At 39.6% G+C, this 15,000-nt stretch overlaps 2 protein-coding genes across 5 annotated transcripts in view; both read right to left on the bottom strand.

Annotated features, from left to right (window-relative positions):
- Nucleotides 1–3,016, bottom strand: part of LOC117736044 (ras-related protein Rab-14-like) — a 9,657-nt gene extending 6,641 nt beyond the window's left edge. The window contains exons 1-3 of the mRNA XM_034541052.1: nucleotides 2,887–3,016; nucleotides 508–566; nucleotides 349–402 (exon numbers count right to left, since the gene is read on the bottom strand). Of these exons, the coding sequence (XP_034396943.1) occupies nucleotides 349–402; nucleotides 508–559 (106 nt within the window). The 5' untranslated portion in view covers nucleotides 560–566; nucleotides 2,887–3,016. The remainder of the gene's footprint in view (nucleotides 1–348; nucleotides 403–507; nucleotides 567–2,886) is intronic.
- A 2,141-nt stretch (nucleotides 3,017–5,157) lies between these two features.
- si:dkey-220o5.5 (actin filament-associated protein 1-like 2) overlaps nucleotides 5,158–15,000 on the bottom strand; it is a 20,305-nt gene continuing 10,462 nt past the window's right edge. For 3 of the 4 annotated variants that reach the window (XM_034541028.1, XM_034541030.1, XM_034541032.1), the window contains 9 exons: nucleotides 14,453–14,536; nucleotides 14,061–14,127; nucleotides 13,096–13,316; nucleotides 12,875–12,936; nucleotides 12,145–12,262; nucleotides 11,793–11,868; nucleotides 11,117–11,283; nucleotides 10,521–10,631; nucleotides 5,158–5,519 (listed from right to left, as the gene is read on the bottom strand). In XM_034541028.1, coding sequence (XP_034396919.1) covers nucleotides 5,493–5,519; nucleotides 10,521–10,631; nucleotides 11,117–11,283; nucleotides 11,793–11,868; nucleotides 12,145–12,262; nucleotides 12,875–12,936; nucleotides 13,096–13,316; nucleotides 14,061–14,127; nucleotides 14,453–14,536 — 933 coding nt within the window. In that variant the 3' untranslated portion in view covers nucleotides 5,158–5,492. Of the gene's footprint in view, nucleotides 5,520–10,520; nucleotides 10,632–11,116; nucleotides 11,297–11,792; nucleotides 11,869–12,144; nucleotides 12,263–12,874; nucleotides 12,937–13,095; nucleotides 13,317–14,060; nucleotides 14,128–14,452; nucleotides 14,537–15,000 lie in introns of those variants that run through there. The other variant, XM_034541031.1, reaches the window with a different exon arrangement.

The following is a 15,000-nucleotide window of genomic DNA, read 5'->3' as shown; positions in this document are numbered from 1 at the left end:
AATATGAATATTTTATTTACTTATTAGACTTCGTTAACACTAAGAATGAACACAACTATAATGTACTTTATTTACTGAATTGTGTTTTTATAAAGAAAGAAACCATAAATTACTATAACAAAGTAAAAGTATAACATTTTGTATTTTTGATGATTTACTGACTGAAATGATTTTTGAGACGATGAAATAAATAATATTCTGGATCGTTGTGGACCAGCTGCTATAATCAAACATTATGGATCACCAATGATCAATAATTATCATCCGAACGTGATCAGAGATCTAGAAGCTACATTAGCTCCTCTAGTGAGGATGAGGAGCAGCGAGGAGGAAGAGGAACAGACTCACATTTCTTCTCTGTGAACTGGTGCAGCAGACAAGACTTCCCTACTCCCATGTCACCTGGAGGGGGGGGGGGGGGGGGGGGGGGGGGGCACATGAGGTCAGGCTGACGATGAAGGTGTCCTCCATCATCATCATCATCATCATCATCATCATCATACTCACCAATGATGATGTACTTGAAGATGTAGGAGTAGTTATACGGTGCCGCTGTCATCTTGATGCTGTGAGGACAAGAAGGCAGGACTCATTTAAACAAGACATGGGTCCACATGAGTCCAAATGGGTCCACATGAGTCCATATGGGACCACATGAGTCCATATGGGACCACATGAGTCCAAATGAGTCCAAATGGAGATTTCATTTTTTTCCCATTGGACCAGAACCAGTTCAAAGACGTGTGGTCTGATGTGTTTTAGATGTGGTCTTGTGGTCTGATGTGTGCTAGATGTAGTCTTGTGTGCTAGATGTGGTCTAGGTGTGGTCTAGGTGCTAGATGTGGTCTAGGTGTGGTCTATGTGTGGTCTGTGTGCTAGATGTGGTCTAATGTGTGCTAGATGTGGTCTTGTGGTCTGATGTGTGCTAGATGTGGTCTGATGTGGTCTAGGTGTTGTCTGTGTGATAGATGTGGTCTAATGTGTGCTGGATGTGGACTAATGTGTGCTAGATGTGGTCTAATGTGTGCTAGATGTAGTCTTGTGGTCTGATGTGTGCTAGATGTGGTTTTGTGGTCTGATGTGGTCTAGGTGTGTTAGATGTGGTCTAGGTGTGGTCTGTGTGCTGGATGTGGTCTAGGTGTGGTCTGTTTGCTGGATGTGGTCTAGGTGTGGTCTGTTTGCTGGATGTGGCCTAGGTGTGGTCTGTGTGCTGGATGTGGTCTGTTTGCTGGATGTAGTCTAGGTGTGGTCTGTTTGCTGGATGTGGTCTAGGTGTGGTCTGTTTGCTGGATGTGGTCTAGGTGTGGTATGTTTGCTGGATGTGGTCTAGGTGTGGTCTGTTTGCTGGATGTGGTCTAGGTGTGGTCTGTTTGCTGGATGTGGTCTAGGTGTGGTCTGTTTGCTGGATGTGGTCTAGGTGTGGTCTGTTTGCTGGATGTGGTCTAGGTGTGGTCTGTTTGCTGGATGTGGTCTAGGTGTGGTCTGTTTGCTGGATGTGGTCTAGGTGTGGTCTGTGTGCTGGATGTGGTCTGTGTGCTGGATGTGGTCTAGGTGTGGTCTGTTTGCTGGATGTGGTCTAGGTGTGGTCTGTGTGCTGGATGTGGTCTGTTTGCTGGATGTGGTCTAGGTGTGGTCTGCGTGCTGGATGTGGTCTAGGTGTGGTCTGTTTGCTGGATGTGGTCTAGGTGTGGTCTGTTTGCTGGATGTGGTCTAGGTGTGGTCTGTGTGCTGGATGTGGTCTGTGTGCTGGATGTGGTCTAGGTGTGGTCTGTTTGCTGGATGTGGTCTAGGTGTGGTCTGTTTGCTGGATGTGGTCTAGGTGTGGTCTGTTTGCTGGATGTGGTCTAGGTGTGGTCTGTTTGCTGGATGTGGTCTAGGTGTGGTCTGTTTGCTGGATGTGGTCTAGGTGTGGTCTGTGTGCTGGATGTGGTCTGTTGGCTGGATGTAGTCTAGGTGTGGTCTGTTTGCTGGATGTGGTCAAGGTGTGGTCTGTTTGCTGGATGTGGTCTAGGTGTGGTCTGTTTGCTGGATGTGGTCTAGGTGTGGTCTGTGTGCTGGATGTGGTCTGTTTGCTGGATGTAGTCTAGGTGTGGTCTGTTTGCTGGATGTGGTCTAGGTGTGGTCTGTTTGCTGGTTGTGGCCTAGGTGTGGTCTGTGTACTGGATGTGGTCTAGGTGTGGTCTGTTTGCTGGTTGTGGTCTAGGTGTGGTCTGTGTACTGGATGTGGTCTAGGTGTGGTCTGTTTGCTGGATGTGGTCTAGGTGTGGTCTGTTTTCTGGTTGTGGCCTAGGTGTGGTCTGTGTACTGGATGTGGTCTAGGTGTGGTCTGTTTGCTGGTTGTGGTCTAGGTGTGGTCTGTGTACTGGATGTGGTCTAGGTGTGGTCTGTTTGCTGGTTGTGGTCTAGGTGTGGTCTGTGTACTGGATGTGGTCTAGGTGTGGTCTGTTTGCTGGATGTGGTCTAGGTGTGGTCTGTTTGCTGGTTGTGGTCTAGGTGTGGTCTGTGTACTGGATGTGGTCTAGGTGTGGTCTAATGGGACAAAAACAGAAACCGTTTAACTGAACAAACAAACGGCATTAGATAGCGAAGCTAACACACAGCTAAGCTAACACAGTTTAGCTAGCAGCAAGAGCCATTAACCTTCGTGACAGTCTCGCGCAGTGAGCGCGCGCATCTTCAGCAGAAGCATTAAACACCATCAGCTGACTTTCTCCATCACAAACTCCTCTCACTCTGTGTTAGCTTAGCTCTGGAGCTAACCGGCTAACAGCTGCAGTGCTGTCAACGCCTTGCTAACAGGCTAACCGGCTAACAGGCCGCTTCGTCTCCACAATAATTAAACAATGAGCGGAAAGGCGGGGAGAATCCACCCCGCCGGTGTTTTACCTTCAGTCCGGGTTCTATCTAACCGGTGAACCTGGTTAAACGGGTGAGCAGACAGGTAGTTATCGGTGTTAGCTGGTTAGCCGTCAGGAAGCCTTTCCCCTCTTCCGTGATTCTTCTTCTGCTGCGATAAACACGGAAAACACCGCGAGACTTGGGGATCTCTGCGGCCCCCCTGCGGATGAGAGGCGAACAGCCACACAGACTGATTACTTATTCTCAGTTAATTCTATTCTATTATATATATATATTTATTTATATATATATACATATATGTATTTATAATTGTATATATTTATATACATATATATATGTATTTATATATAAGTATATATATATATATATATATATATATATATATATATATGTATATATATATATATTTATATAAAACTATGTAAAAACCCATCAGTCCATGAAATAAAAAGGTTAGTAATGTGAGTGTTCCAGGTGTAACTGACAGCCTGCAGGTGACAGTACAAAAAACAGTACAAAAAAACACTAATGGCAAAAATAAAACACTAATTAATAAAGTACACAGTGGTCGTTCTTGAACTCATTACATGTTTGCTCAAGTTACAATTATGAGTATTAAAATATATAATATGAAAGTACACTCAAAGTACCAATTATGCTGTAGTGTTGCTATTTTTACTAATATACTATAATATATTGCAATGTTATGTTATGTACTAACATATAATATAATGTAATATCAAATAATATAATTATATAATATAATTTAATATAAACGGTGATTTCAAACTTAGTAAAAATAAAAATAATTAGGAAAATAGAGTTTTCAATATTACAGTATCATTTTACAGTGTTTCTCTTGAGATTATTATAAAATAAGTAAATATAAAAATTATACTAATAAGTATCCATTATGTGGGTGAACATGAATCCTGACGAGTACGTTATGACATCGGATCATGTGAGAACATCAAAGAGATCTTGTAGGATTAAAATAGAATTTATTAAAACAAACGTATGAAAGTTTTACCCTCAGAAGACTTTCTACTTTCCAGATGAAACACAGCAGCTAATTTCTTCAGCTAAACAACACAAATAAATATATATTAATACATATTGTCCTTTAATGGATTAAAATGAACCCGGATCAGTGGTTATAGACAAATGTGCATCCGGAAAAACTTGGTGAGAGTGATTTTATGTGTTAAGTTTATCAAAACTACCAACTTCACTTTGATCCGTTTGTACTCAATAATGTGTTTGTTAAAATAACATTTAAATAAGGCAACCAATCATAATCACTATCACAAAAGTGAAGCCAATGCCTCATGTTTAAAAGCTGCTTTCACCAACTTTAACCATTTAACCATGTGTTTTCACTTCATATGTCAACGTTTTGGTCGCCTAAAAATGTCTTAATTCAGCATTTGGTTGTACTTAGCTCTGCCCTCTGTGTCCCTTCAATAACAAAGATGTGACGATCAAAAACAAAGATGAAACAAAGATGTGACGATCAAAAACAAAGATGAAACAAAGATGTGACGATCAAAAATAAAGATGAAACAAAGATGTAACGATCAAAAACAAAAGATGTGATGATCAAAAACAAAGATGTGGCGATCAAAAACATGACGATCAAAAACAAAGATGTGACTATCAAAAACAAAGATGTGACAATCAAAAACAAAGATGTGACAATCAATAACAAAGATGTGACGATCAATAACAAAGATGTGACGATCAATAACAAAGATGTGACGATCAAAAACAAAGATGAAACAAAGATGTGACGATCAAAAACAAAGATGTGACGATCAAAAACAAAGATGTGACGATCAATAACAAAGATGTGACGATCAAAAACAAAGATGTCACGATCAAAAACAAAGATGTGACGATCAAAAACAAAGATGACGATCAATAACAAAGATGTGACGATCAAAAACAAAAATGAAACAAAGATGTCACGATCAAAAACAAAGATGACGATCAATAACAAAGATGTGACGATCAAAAACAAAGATGTGACGATCAATAACAAAGATGTGACGATCAAAAACAAAGATGTGACGATCAAAAACAAAGATGTGACGATCAAAAACAAAGATGACGATCAATAACAAAGATGACGATCAATAACAAAGATGACGATCAATAACAAAGATGTGACGATCAAAAACAAAGATGTGACGATCAAAAACAAAGATGTGAAGATCAATAACAAAGATGTGACGATCAAAAACAAAGATGTGACGATCAAAAACAAAGATGTGACAATCAAAAACAAAGATGTGAAGATCAATAACAAAGATGTGACGATCAAAAACAAAGATGACGATCAAAAACAAAGATGTGACAATCAAAAACAAAGATGTGACGATCAAAACAAAGATGGCAACCGGCAAAATTGCTAAACTCGAAGCTTCAAAACCGACAAACCAACAGATGTCGCTACACTTTTGACCTCCATTGACTTAAGTGACACGTTGATATGAGGTCATTGCTCGGCTCTAATGCAACATAATATCAGTTTAAATCAAGTCCATGTTGGATTTCACAGGGTTCTTCAGTTGAGAGGAGATGGTGATGAAGAGGATGATGAAGATGAGGAGGATGATGATGGACGGATGGTGTCAAGCAGCAGCTTTGGTTTCCCATTCCTGTGGAGACAGAAACCCCGAATGATGATTGTAGCCCATTCGACAGGAACCAATGTCCTCATTGTACGTTTCTGAAAACTACACACACGTTAAATGTCGACGTTTTTGCATTCAGTCACCGTAAGTACGAAGTACAATGAGCGTGATTGAAAGTTACGTTGTTGGATGACAATATTGCAAGCAATAACGTTCACGTCGGGTGAGTCAAATAATCAGGACTTTCACCCAGGAGACTGCTGTTCTTTTACAAAAGCAGATGTTCACTTTACTCTTGTAAAGTAACCTTGTGGAAAAAAGTCTGCTAAGAGCTGTTGCTTATTTTATTTTACGCTACGTTGTTGTTGTTCAGCTACGTTGTTGTTGTTGTTCAGCTACGTTGTTGTTGTTCCGCTACATTGTTTTTGTTCCGCTACTTTGTTTTTGTTCCGCTATGTTGTTCCGCTACGTTAAACTACGTTGTTAAACTACGTTGTTAAACTACGTTGTTAAACTACGTTGTTAAACTGCTACGTTGTTAAACTACGTTGTTAAGCTACGTTGTAAAACTACGTTGTAAAACTACGTTGTTAAACTACGTTGTTCCGCTACGTTGTTAAGCTATGTTGTTAAGCTACGTTGTAAAACTACGTTGTTAAACTACGTTGTTCCGCTACGTTATTAAGCTATGTTGTTAAGCTACGTTGTAAAACTACGTTGTTGAACGTTGTTAAGCTATGTTGTTAAGCTACGTTGTAAAACTACGTTGTTAAACTATGTTGTTAAGCTACGTTGTTAAACTACGTTGTTCCGCTACGTTGTTAAGCTATGTTGTTAAGCTACGTTGTTAAACTACGTTGTTAAACTACGTTGTTCCGCTACGTTGTTAAGCTATGTTGTTAAGCTACGTTGTAAAACTACGTTGTTAAACTACGTTGTTCCGCTACGTTATTAAGCTATGTTGTTAAGCTACGTTGTAAAACTACGTTGTTGAACGTTGTTAAGCTATGTTGTTAAGCTACGTTGTAAAACTACGTTGTTAAACTATGTTGTTAAGCTACGTTGTTAAACTACGTTGTTAAACTACGTTGTTCCGCTACGTTGTTAAGCTATGTTGTTAAGCTACGTTGTTAAACTACGTTGTTAAACTACGTTGTTCCGCTACGTTGTTAAGCTATGTTGTTAAGCTATGTTGTTAAGCTACGTTGTAAAACTACATTGTTAAACTACGTTGTTCCGCTACGTTGTTAAACTACGTTGTTAAACTACGTTGTTAAACTACGTTGTTAAGCGACGTTGTTAAACTACGTTGTTCAGCTACGTTGTTAAACTACGTTGTTAAGCTACGTTGTTAAGCTACGTTGTTCCGCTACGTTGTTAAACTACGTTGTTAAGCGACGTTGTTAAGCAACGTTGTTAAACTACGTTGTTAAGCTACGTTGTTAAACTACGTTGTTCTGCTATGTTGTTAAACTACGTTGTTCTGCTATGTTGTTAAGCTATGTTGTTAAGCTACGTTGTTCTGCTATGTTGTTAAGCTATGTTGTTAAGCTACGTTGTTAAGCTACGTTGTCCTGCTATGTTGTTAAGCTACGTTGTTCTGCTATGTTGTAAAGCTACGTTGTTAAGCTACGTTGTTCTGCTATGTTGTTAAGCTACGTTGTTCTGCTATGTTGTTAAACTACGTTGTTCTGCTATGTTGTTAAACTACGTTGTTAAGCTACGTTGTTCTGCTATGTTGTTAAGCTACGTTGTTCTGCTATGTTGTTAAGCTACGTTGTTCTGCTATGTTGTTAAACTACGTTGTTCTGCTATGTTGTTAAGCTACGTTGTTCTGCTATGTTGTTAAGCTACGTTGTTCTGCTATGTTGTTAAGCTACGTTGTTCTGCTATGTTGTTAAGCTACGTTGTTAAGCTACGTTGTCCTGCTATGTTGTTAAGCTACGTTGTTCTGCTATGTTGTTAAGCTACGTTGTTAAGCTACGTTGTTCTGCTATGTTGTTAAGCTACGTTGTTCTGCTATGTTGTTAAACTACGTTGTTAAGCTACGTTGTTCTGCTATGTTGTTAAGCTACGTTGTTCTGCTATGTTGTTAAGCTACGTTGTTCTGCTATGTTGTTAAACTACGTTGTTCTGCTATGTTGTTAAGCTACGTTGTTCTGCTATGTTGTGAAGCTACGTTGTTCTGCTATGTTGTTAAGCTACGTTGTTCTGCTATGTTGTTAAGCTACGTTGTTAAGCTAAGTTGTTAAGCTACGTTGTTAAGCTATGTTGTGAAGCTACGTTGTTCTGCTATGTTGTTAAGCTACGTTGTTCTGCTATGTTGTTAAGCTACGTTGTTAAGCTAAGTTGTTAAGCTACGTTGTTAAGCTATGTTGTTCTGCTATGTTGTTAAGCTACGTTGTTAAACTACGTTGTTAAACTACGTTGTTAAGCGACGTTGTTAAACTACGTTGTTAAACTACGTTGTTAAGCGACGTTGTTAAACTACGTTGTTAAGCTACGTTGTTAAGCGACGTTGTTAAACTACGTTGTTAAGCTACGTTGTTAAACTACGTTGTTCTGCTATGTTGTTAAGCTACGTTGTTAAGCTACGTTGTTAAACTACGTTGTTCTGCTATGTTGTTAAGCTACGTTGTTAAGCTACGTTGTTAAGCTATGTTGTGAAGCTACGTTGTTCTGCTATGTTGTTAAGCTACGTTGTTCTGCTATGTTGTTAAGCTACGTTGTTAAGCTAAGTTGTTAAGCTACGTTGTTAAGCTATGTTGTTCTGCTATGTTGTTAAGCTACGTTGTTAAACTACGTTGTTAAACTACGTTGTTAAGCGACGTTGTTAAACTACGTTGTTAAACTACGTTGTTAAGCGACGTTGTTAAACTACGTTGTTAAGCTACGTTGTTAAACTACGTTGTTAAGCGACGTTGTTAAACTACGTTGTTAAGCTACGTTGTTAAACTACGTTGTTAAGCGACGTTGTTAAACTACGTTGTTAAGCTACGTTGTTAAACTACGTTGTTCTGCTATGTTGTTAAGCTACGTTGTTAAGCTACGTTGTTAAGCTACGTTGTTAAGCTATGTTGTGAAGCTACGTTGTTCTGCTATGTTGTTAAGCTACGTTGTTCTGCTATGTTGTTAAGCTACGTTGTTAAGCTAAGTTGTTAAGCTACGTTGTTAAGCTATGTTGTTCTGCTATGTTGTTAAGCTACGTTGTTAAACTACGTTGTTAAACTACGTTGTTAAGCGACGTTGTTAAACTACGTTGTTAAACTACGTTGTTAAGCGACGTTGTTAAACTACGTTGTTAAGCTACGTTGTTAAACTACGTTGTTAAGCGACGTTGTTAAACTACGTTGTTAAGCTACGTTGTTAAACTACGTTGTTAAGCGACGTTGTTAAACTACGTTGTTAAGCTACGTTGTTAAACTACGTTGTTCTGCTATGTTGTTAAGCTACGTTGTTAAGCTACGTTGTTAAACTACGTTGTTAAACTACGTTGTTAAACTACTTTGTTCTGCTATGTTGTTAAGCTATGTTGTTAAGCTACGTTGTTCTGCTATGTTGTTAAGCTACGTTGTTAAGCTACGTTGTTAAACTATGTTGTTAAACTATGTTGTTAAACTACGTTGTTCTGCTATGTTGTTAAGCTATGTTGTTAAGCTACGTTGTTCTGCTATGTTGTTAAGCTATGTTGTTAAACTACGTTGTTAAGCTACGTTGTTCTGCTATATTGTTAAGCTACGTTGTTCTGCTATGTTGTTAAGCTACGTTGTTAAGCTACGTTGTTCTGCTATGTTGTTAAGCTACGTTGTTCTGCTATGTTGTTAAACTACGTTGTTCTGCTATGTTGTTAAACTACGTTGTTAAGCTACGTTGTTCTGCTATGTTGTTAAGCTACGTTGTTCTGCTATGTTGTTAAACTACGTTGTTAAACTACGTTGTTAAACTACGTTGTTCTGCTATGTTGTTAAGCTATGTTGTTAAGCTACGTTGTTCTGCTATGTTGTTAAGCTATGTTGTTAAGCTACGTTGTTAAGCTACGTTGTTCTGCTATGTTGTTAAGCTACGTTGTTCTGCTATGTTGTTAAGCTACGTTGTTAAGCTACGTTGTTCTGCTATGTTGTTAAACTACGTTGTTCTGCTATGTTGTTAAACTACGTTGTTAAGATACGTTGTTCTGCTATGTTAAGCTACGTTGTTCTGCTATGTTGTTAAACTACGTTGTTCTGCTATGTTGTTAAACTACGTTGTTCTGCTATGTTGTTAAGCTACGTTGTTCTGCTATGTTGTTAAGCTACGTTCTTCTGCTATGTTGTTAAGCTACGTTGTTAAGCTACGTTGTTAAGCTACGTTGTTAAACTACGTTGTTCTGCTATGTTGTTAAGCTATGTTGTTAAGCTACGTTGTTCTGCTATGTTGTTAAGCGACGTTGTTAAACTACGTTGTTAAGCTACGTTGTTCTGCTATGTTGTTAAGCTACGTTGTTCTGCTATGTTGTTAAGCTACGTTGTTAAGCTACGTTGTTCTGCTATGTTGTTAAGCTACGTTGTTCTGCTATGTTGTTAATATGTTGTTAAGCTACGTTGTTAAGCTACGTTGTTCTGCTATGTTGTTAAGCTACGTTGTTCTGCTATGTTGTTAAGCTACGTTGTTCTGCTATGTTGTTAAGCTACGTTGTTAAGCTACGTTGTTCTGCTATGTTGTTAAGCTACGTTGTTAAGCTACGTTGTTCTGCTATGTTGTTAAACTACGTTGTTCTGCTATGTTGTTAAGCTACGCTGTTAATTTACGTTGTTCTGCTATGTTGTTAAGCTACGTTGTTCTGCTATGTTGTTAAGCTACGTTGTTCTGCTATGTTGTTAAGCTACGTTGTTCTGCTATGTTGTTAAGCTACGTTGTTAAGCTATGAAACCTATTCATGCAAGGTACAGATAGGGAATCGGTGATGTGAATGGTTTGTCGGTAGAAAAGCAGCAGACCTTTAAACCAGAGAGTCTGTAAACAGGAAGCAGTGAATCTGCAGCTCACCTTCCTCCTCTGGAAAACCTTCCCGTGTTCGATGAACAGCGATGAAGGAGCTCGTCTCAGAGAGATCTTAGCCGAGGCCGTCCGTCGCAGCAGAGGATTCAGGAAACCCGCCTGACCAGTAGAGACCAGCAGAGACCAGTAGAGACCAGCAGGGACCAGTAGAGACCAGCAGGGACCAGTAGGGATCAGTGAAACCAGAAGAGACCAGTGAAACCAGTGAGCAGATGTACATGTACACTGAAACTGCTGGTCGGAGGTTTTTCATATTTATGTACGAATATATGCGTGAATGTTAAAATATTTATATAGTTCATTTTAATTTATTTATGTGTTGAATATTTATTGTATTATATGTAATGTTTATTATTAGTAATATGCTATATGTCCTGATTGTTATTTTCTGGTTTCATATAAATTAACACGTACTGTATAGATTTAGAATTTGCAGCTTTTGACCTCTATTGTTTATATTTTGTTTATATTTTGCACTTTTTATGATGCTTATGATATAAAATATACACATAAAAGTTGAATTAACTGAATGAAGTGTGTTGTCATCTTTTATGTAAACGTAATTAGATTTCCTGTTTTTCCACCTGAGCGCGCTCACTGCAGACGGCCAGCGACTGTCTGAACGAGGTGCGTTTGTTTCGCCTCCCGGCCGACGCCAAGTTGGTCTCTGACTCCGCCCTTAGCTGCACCGTCCTCTTCCCCGTCAGCTCCAGCTTCTGAACGCCTCGCTCCACTTCCACTGCCCTCCTGTCTGAACACAATAACTTCAATAACACAGAAAACAAATATATAAATGTATTTAGATATGTGTGCTAGGTGTGGTCGGTGTGCTTTATAGTATATATAAATATATACTATAAATATAAATATATACTAATATATAATATATAAATATTTACTATAAATATAAATATATACTAATATATAATATATAAATATATACTATAAATATAAATATATACTATAATTATAAATATATACTAAATATAAATATACAGTATATATATAAATGTATACTATAAATATATATTAAATATATATGTATAAATATATAGCATATATATAAATATATACTATAAACATCAATGTATATTATAAATATATAAATATATACTATAAATATAAATATATACTAAATATATATATATATATATATATATAAATATATAGTATATATATAAATATATATTATAAATATAGACTATATATATAAATATATACTATAAATATGCATGTGTGTTCTGTGTATTCGTGACTCACTGGTGAACACGTTGCTGGTCTTTGAGTCTCTGGACGACGACGAGCTGAAGCCGACTGAATCCTGAGAGCTGTGGAGCTGAAACACAAACACCGATAATCAATAATCACTCCTCGACAGATAGATTTGCAAATAACAAATTATCTTACAACTTTGCTAATAAAACAGGGTCACTGTGTAGTAACGGAGCGTACCATGTGCTCCACAGGGTCACTGTGTAGTAACGGAGCGTACCATGTGCTCCACAGGGTCACTGTGTAGTAACGGAGCGTACCATGTGCTCCACAGGGTCACTGTGTAGTAACGGAGCGTACCATGTGCTCCACAGGGTCACTGTGTAGTAACGGAGCGTACCATGTGCTCCAGGATGGAGGTGTTGGAGTAGATGGGCTGCTCTTGGACTGTTCCACTCAGATGGAAGGGGTCGAACATGTAGGGGTTGGAGGTGGGAAACCTCCTAGTCTGCAGTCCACTGAGGAGAAAAACACACCAATAATACAAGAGGAGAGGAGGAGGAGGAGGAGGAGATGGAGGAGGAGGAGATGGAGGAGGAGGAGATGAAGGAGGAGGAGGAGATGGAGGAGGAGGAGGAGGAGGAGGAGGAGGAGAAGATGAAGGAGGAGGAGGAGGAAGAGGAAGAGGAGGAGATGGATGAGATGAAGGAGGAGGAGGAGGAGATGAAGGAGGAGGAGGAGATGAAGGAGGAGGAGGAGGAAGAGGAAGAGGAGGAGATGGATGAGATGAAGGAGGAGGAGGAGGAGATGGAGGAGGAGGAGGAGGAGATGGATGAGATGATGGAGGAGGAGGAGATGAAGGAGGAGGAGGAGATGGATGAGATGAAGGAGGAGGAGGAGGAGGAGGAGATGGAGGAGATGGAGGAGATGAAGGATGAGGAGGAGGAGATAGAGGAGATGAAGGAGGAGGAGGAGGAGGAGATGGAGGAGATGAAGGAGGAGATGGAGGAGGAGGAGGAGGAGGAGGAGGAGATGGAGGAGATGATGGAGGAGATGAAGGAGGAGATGGAGGAGGAGGAGGTGGAGGATGAGCAGAAGGAGGAGGGGGAGGAGGAGAAGAAGACTCTTACCCGACAGCTGCTCCATCCTGCAGCTGCTTCAGCCAGTGCTGCTTCTCACCTGAACTACTCACCTGGAGGATGGTGGGAAGGAGGGAGGGAGGGAGGGAAGGAGGGAGGGAGGGAGAGAAGGAGAGAAGGAAGGAGGGAAGGAGGGAGAGAAGGAAGGAGGGAAGGACACATGAAAAGGTGAATGAATCCTCGTGACCTGCTGTCCCGCCCCTCCAGCTCACCTCCAGCACGGCCAGCTGGTCACCGAGCATGCTCAGTGCGATCCTGAGGGAGTGGGCGGGGTCGGCGGTGACCTCACAGCCTCGGAGCTGGACGGTGTACTGAGGTGACCTCTTCACCTCCTCCTGCTCCTCCTCCTCCTCTCCGAACATGTTGAGTAGCCCCTCCTCCACCCGACACAGCAAGCTCTGCCACTGACAGTTCATCAGCACGCTGAGGACACCTGTCAATCAAACACACCCAGGGTCAGAGGTCACTGGTACAGTTACTTTGCTGTATATTTCAGTTTGAGGTACTTCTACTGACAATGAGATACAAATATATCAAATTAATTAACACCCAATCTAATAAATATATAAATGAATTAAAAATGAATCTAACAAAGAGATCAAATTAAATGAAACTTCAGTACAATTTTGAGGTATTTGTACTTTACATGAGTATTTCCATTTTTCGGTACATATTGTACTTTATACTGTACTACACCTCAGAGGTACATGTTGTACTTTATACTGTACTACATCTCAGAGGTACATGTTGTACTTTATACTGTACTACACCTCAGAGGTACATATTGTACTTTATACTGTACTACACATCAGAGGTACATGTTGTACTTTATACTGTACTACATCTCAGAGGTACATATTGTACTTTATACTGTACTACACCTCAGAGGTACATATTGTACTTTATACTGTACTACACATCAGAGGTACATGTTGTACTTTATACTGTACTACACCTCAGAGGTACATATTGTACTTTATACTGTACTACACCTCAGAGGTACATGTTGTACTTTTCACTGTACTACACATCAGAGGTACATGTTGTACTTTATACAGTTTAGTAACATTTCGTTATACTTTACAAGTTCAGATTGTGAATATGAAGTACACTAAACTAACATAGTACTATGTAGTATACTGAATAAAGAGGATAGTAATACTACTAGCACTAGGACCTTGGTGTCCGTTCAGGCCACCGGCTGCAGGCTCCTCCTCCTCAGAGTCCATCTGCACTGAACTGGACTGAAGACACATGTTGATATTATTGTTTATTACTATGACTTATAGAGATAAATAAATACACATATTCACAGACAACAACAATAACAAGCTGGATAAATACTAATTACACATCTGTTTTATATTATATAATAAAAAGAGATAATTAGACAAATCAAACATTCAGTTAACTGTAAAACTCATAAGACTGAAAAACAGCTGATTAAGATACTTCATGCTGGTTTGGTTCTATACATATATACTGTATACGTGTATAAGTATACACGTATACAGTATCGTTATACACATGTGTATATATATGTGTATTTGTACATGGAGGAGGCCTCACCCTGCAGGACAGCAGCTGGTCTGAAGGGATCAGAGACAACGAGCTCTGAGTCTGTTCACCTGCAGAACTCACCTCCTCGATCACCTGCAGACACACACAGGTACTGAGGACAGTATACATGAATACTGGGTACTTAAAGTACCCAGTATTCATGTATACTGTGTACTGTGTACTTAGAGTACTCTTACAGCTGTAATCTGTATGTGTAACATCTATAAAACGTGACCAGAGATCAAAGATCTGCTCTCTCCTTCTGATCTGATCGATGAAGAGTGACTCAGAGTGATGAAGAGTGACTCAGAGTGGTGAAGAGTGACTCAGAGTGGTGAAGAGTGGTGAAGAGTGACTCAGAGTGATGAAGAGTGACTCAGAGTGATGAAGAGTGACTCAGAGTGGTGAAGAGTGGTGAAGAGTGACTCAGAGTGATGAAGAGTTACTCAGAGTGGTGAAGAGTTACTCAAAGTGACTGAGAGTGACTCAGAGTGGTGAAGAGTGACTCAGAGTGATGAAGAGTTACTCAGAGTGGTGAAGAGTGACTCAGAGTGGTG

Source organism: Cyclopterus lumpus, chromosome 9 (genome assembly GCF_009769545.1).
Source record: "Cyclopterus lumpus isolate fCycLum1 chromosome 9, fCycLum1.pri, whole genome shotgun sequence".
Classification (NCBI taxonomy): domain Eukaryota; kingdom Metazoa; phylum Chordata; class Actinopteri; order Perciformes; family Cyclopteridae; genus Cyclopterus; species Cyclopterus lumpus.
Note: the sequence above shows the minus strand (reverse complement) of the source record. Positions and strands in the feature narration are given on the sequence as shown.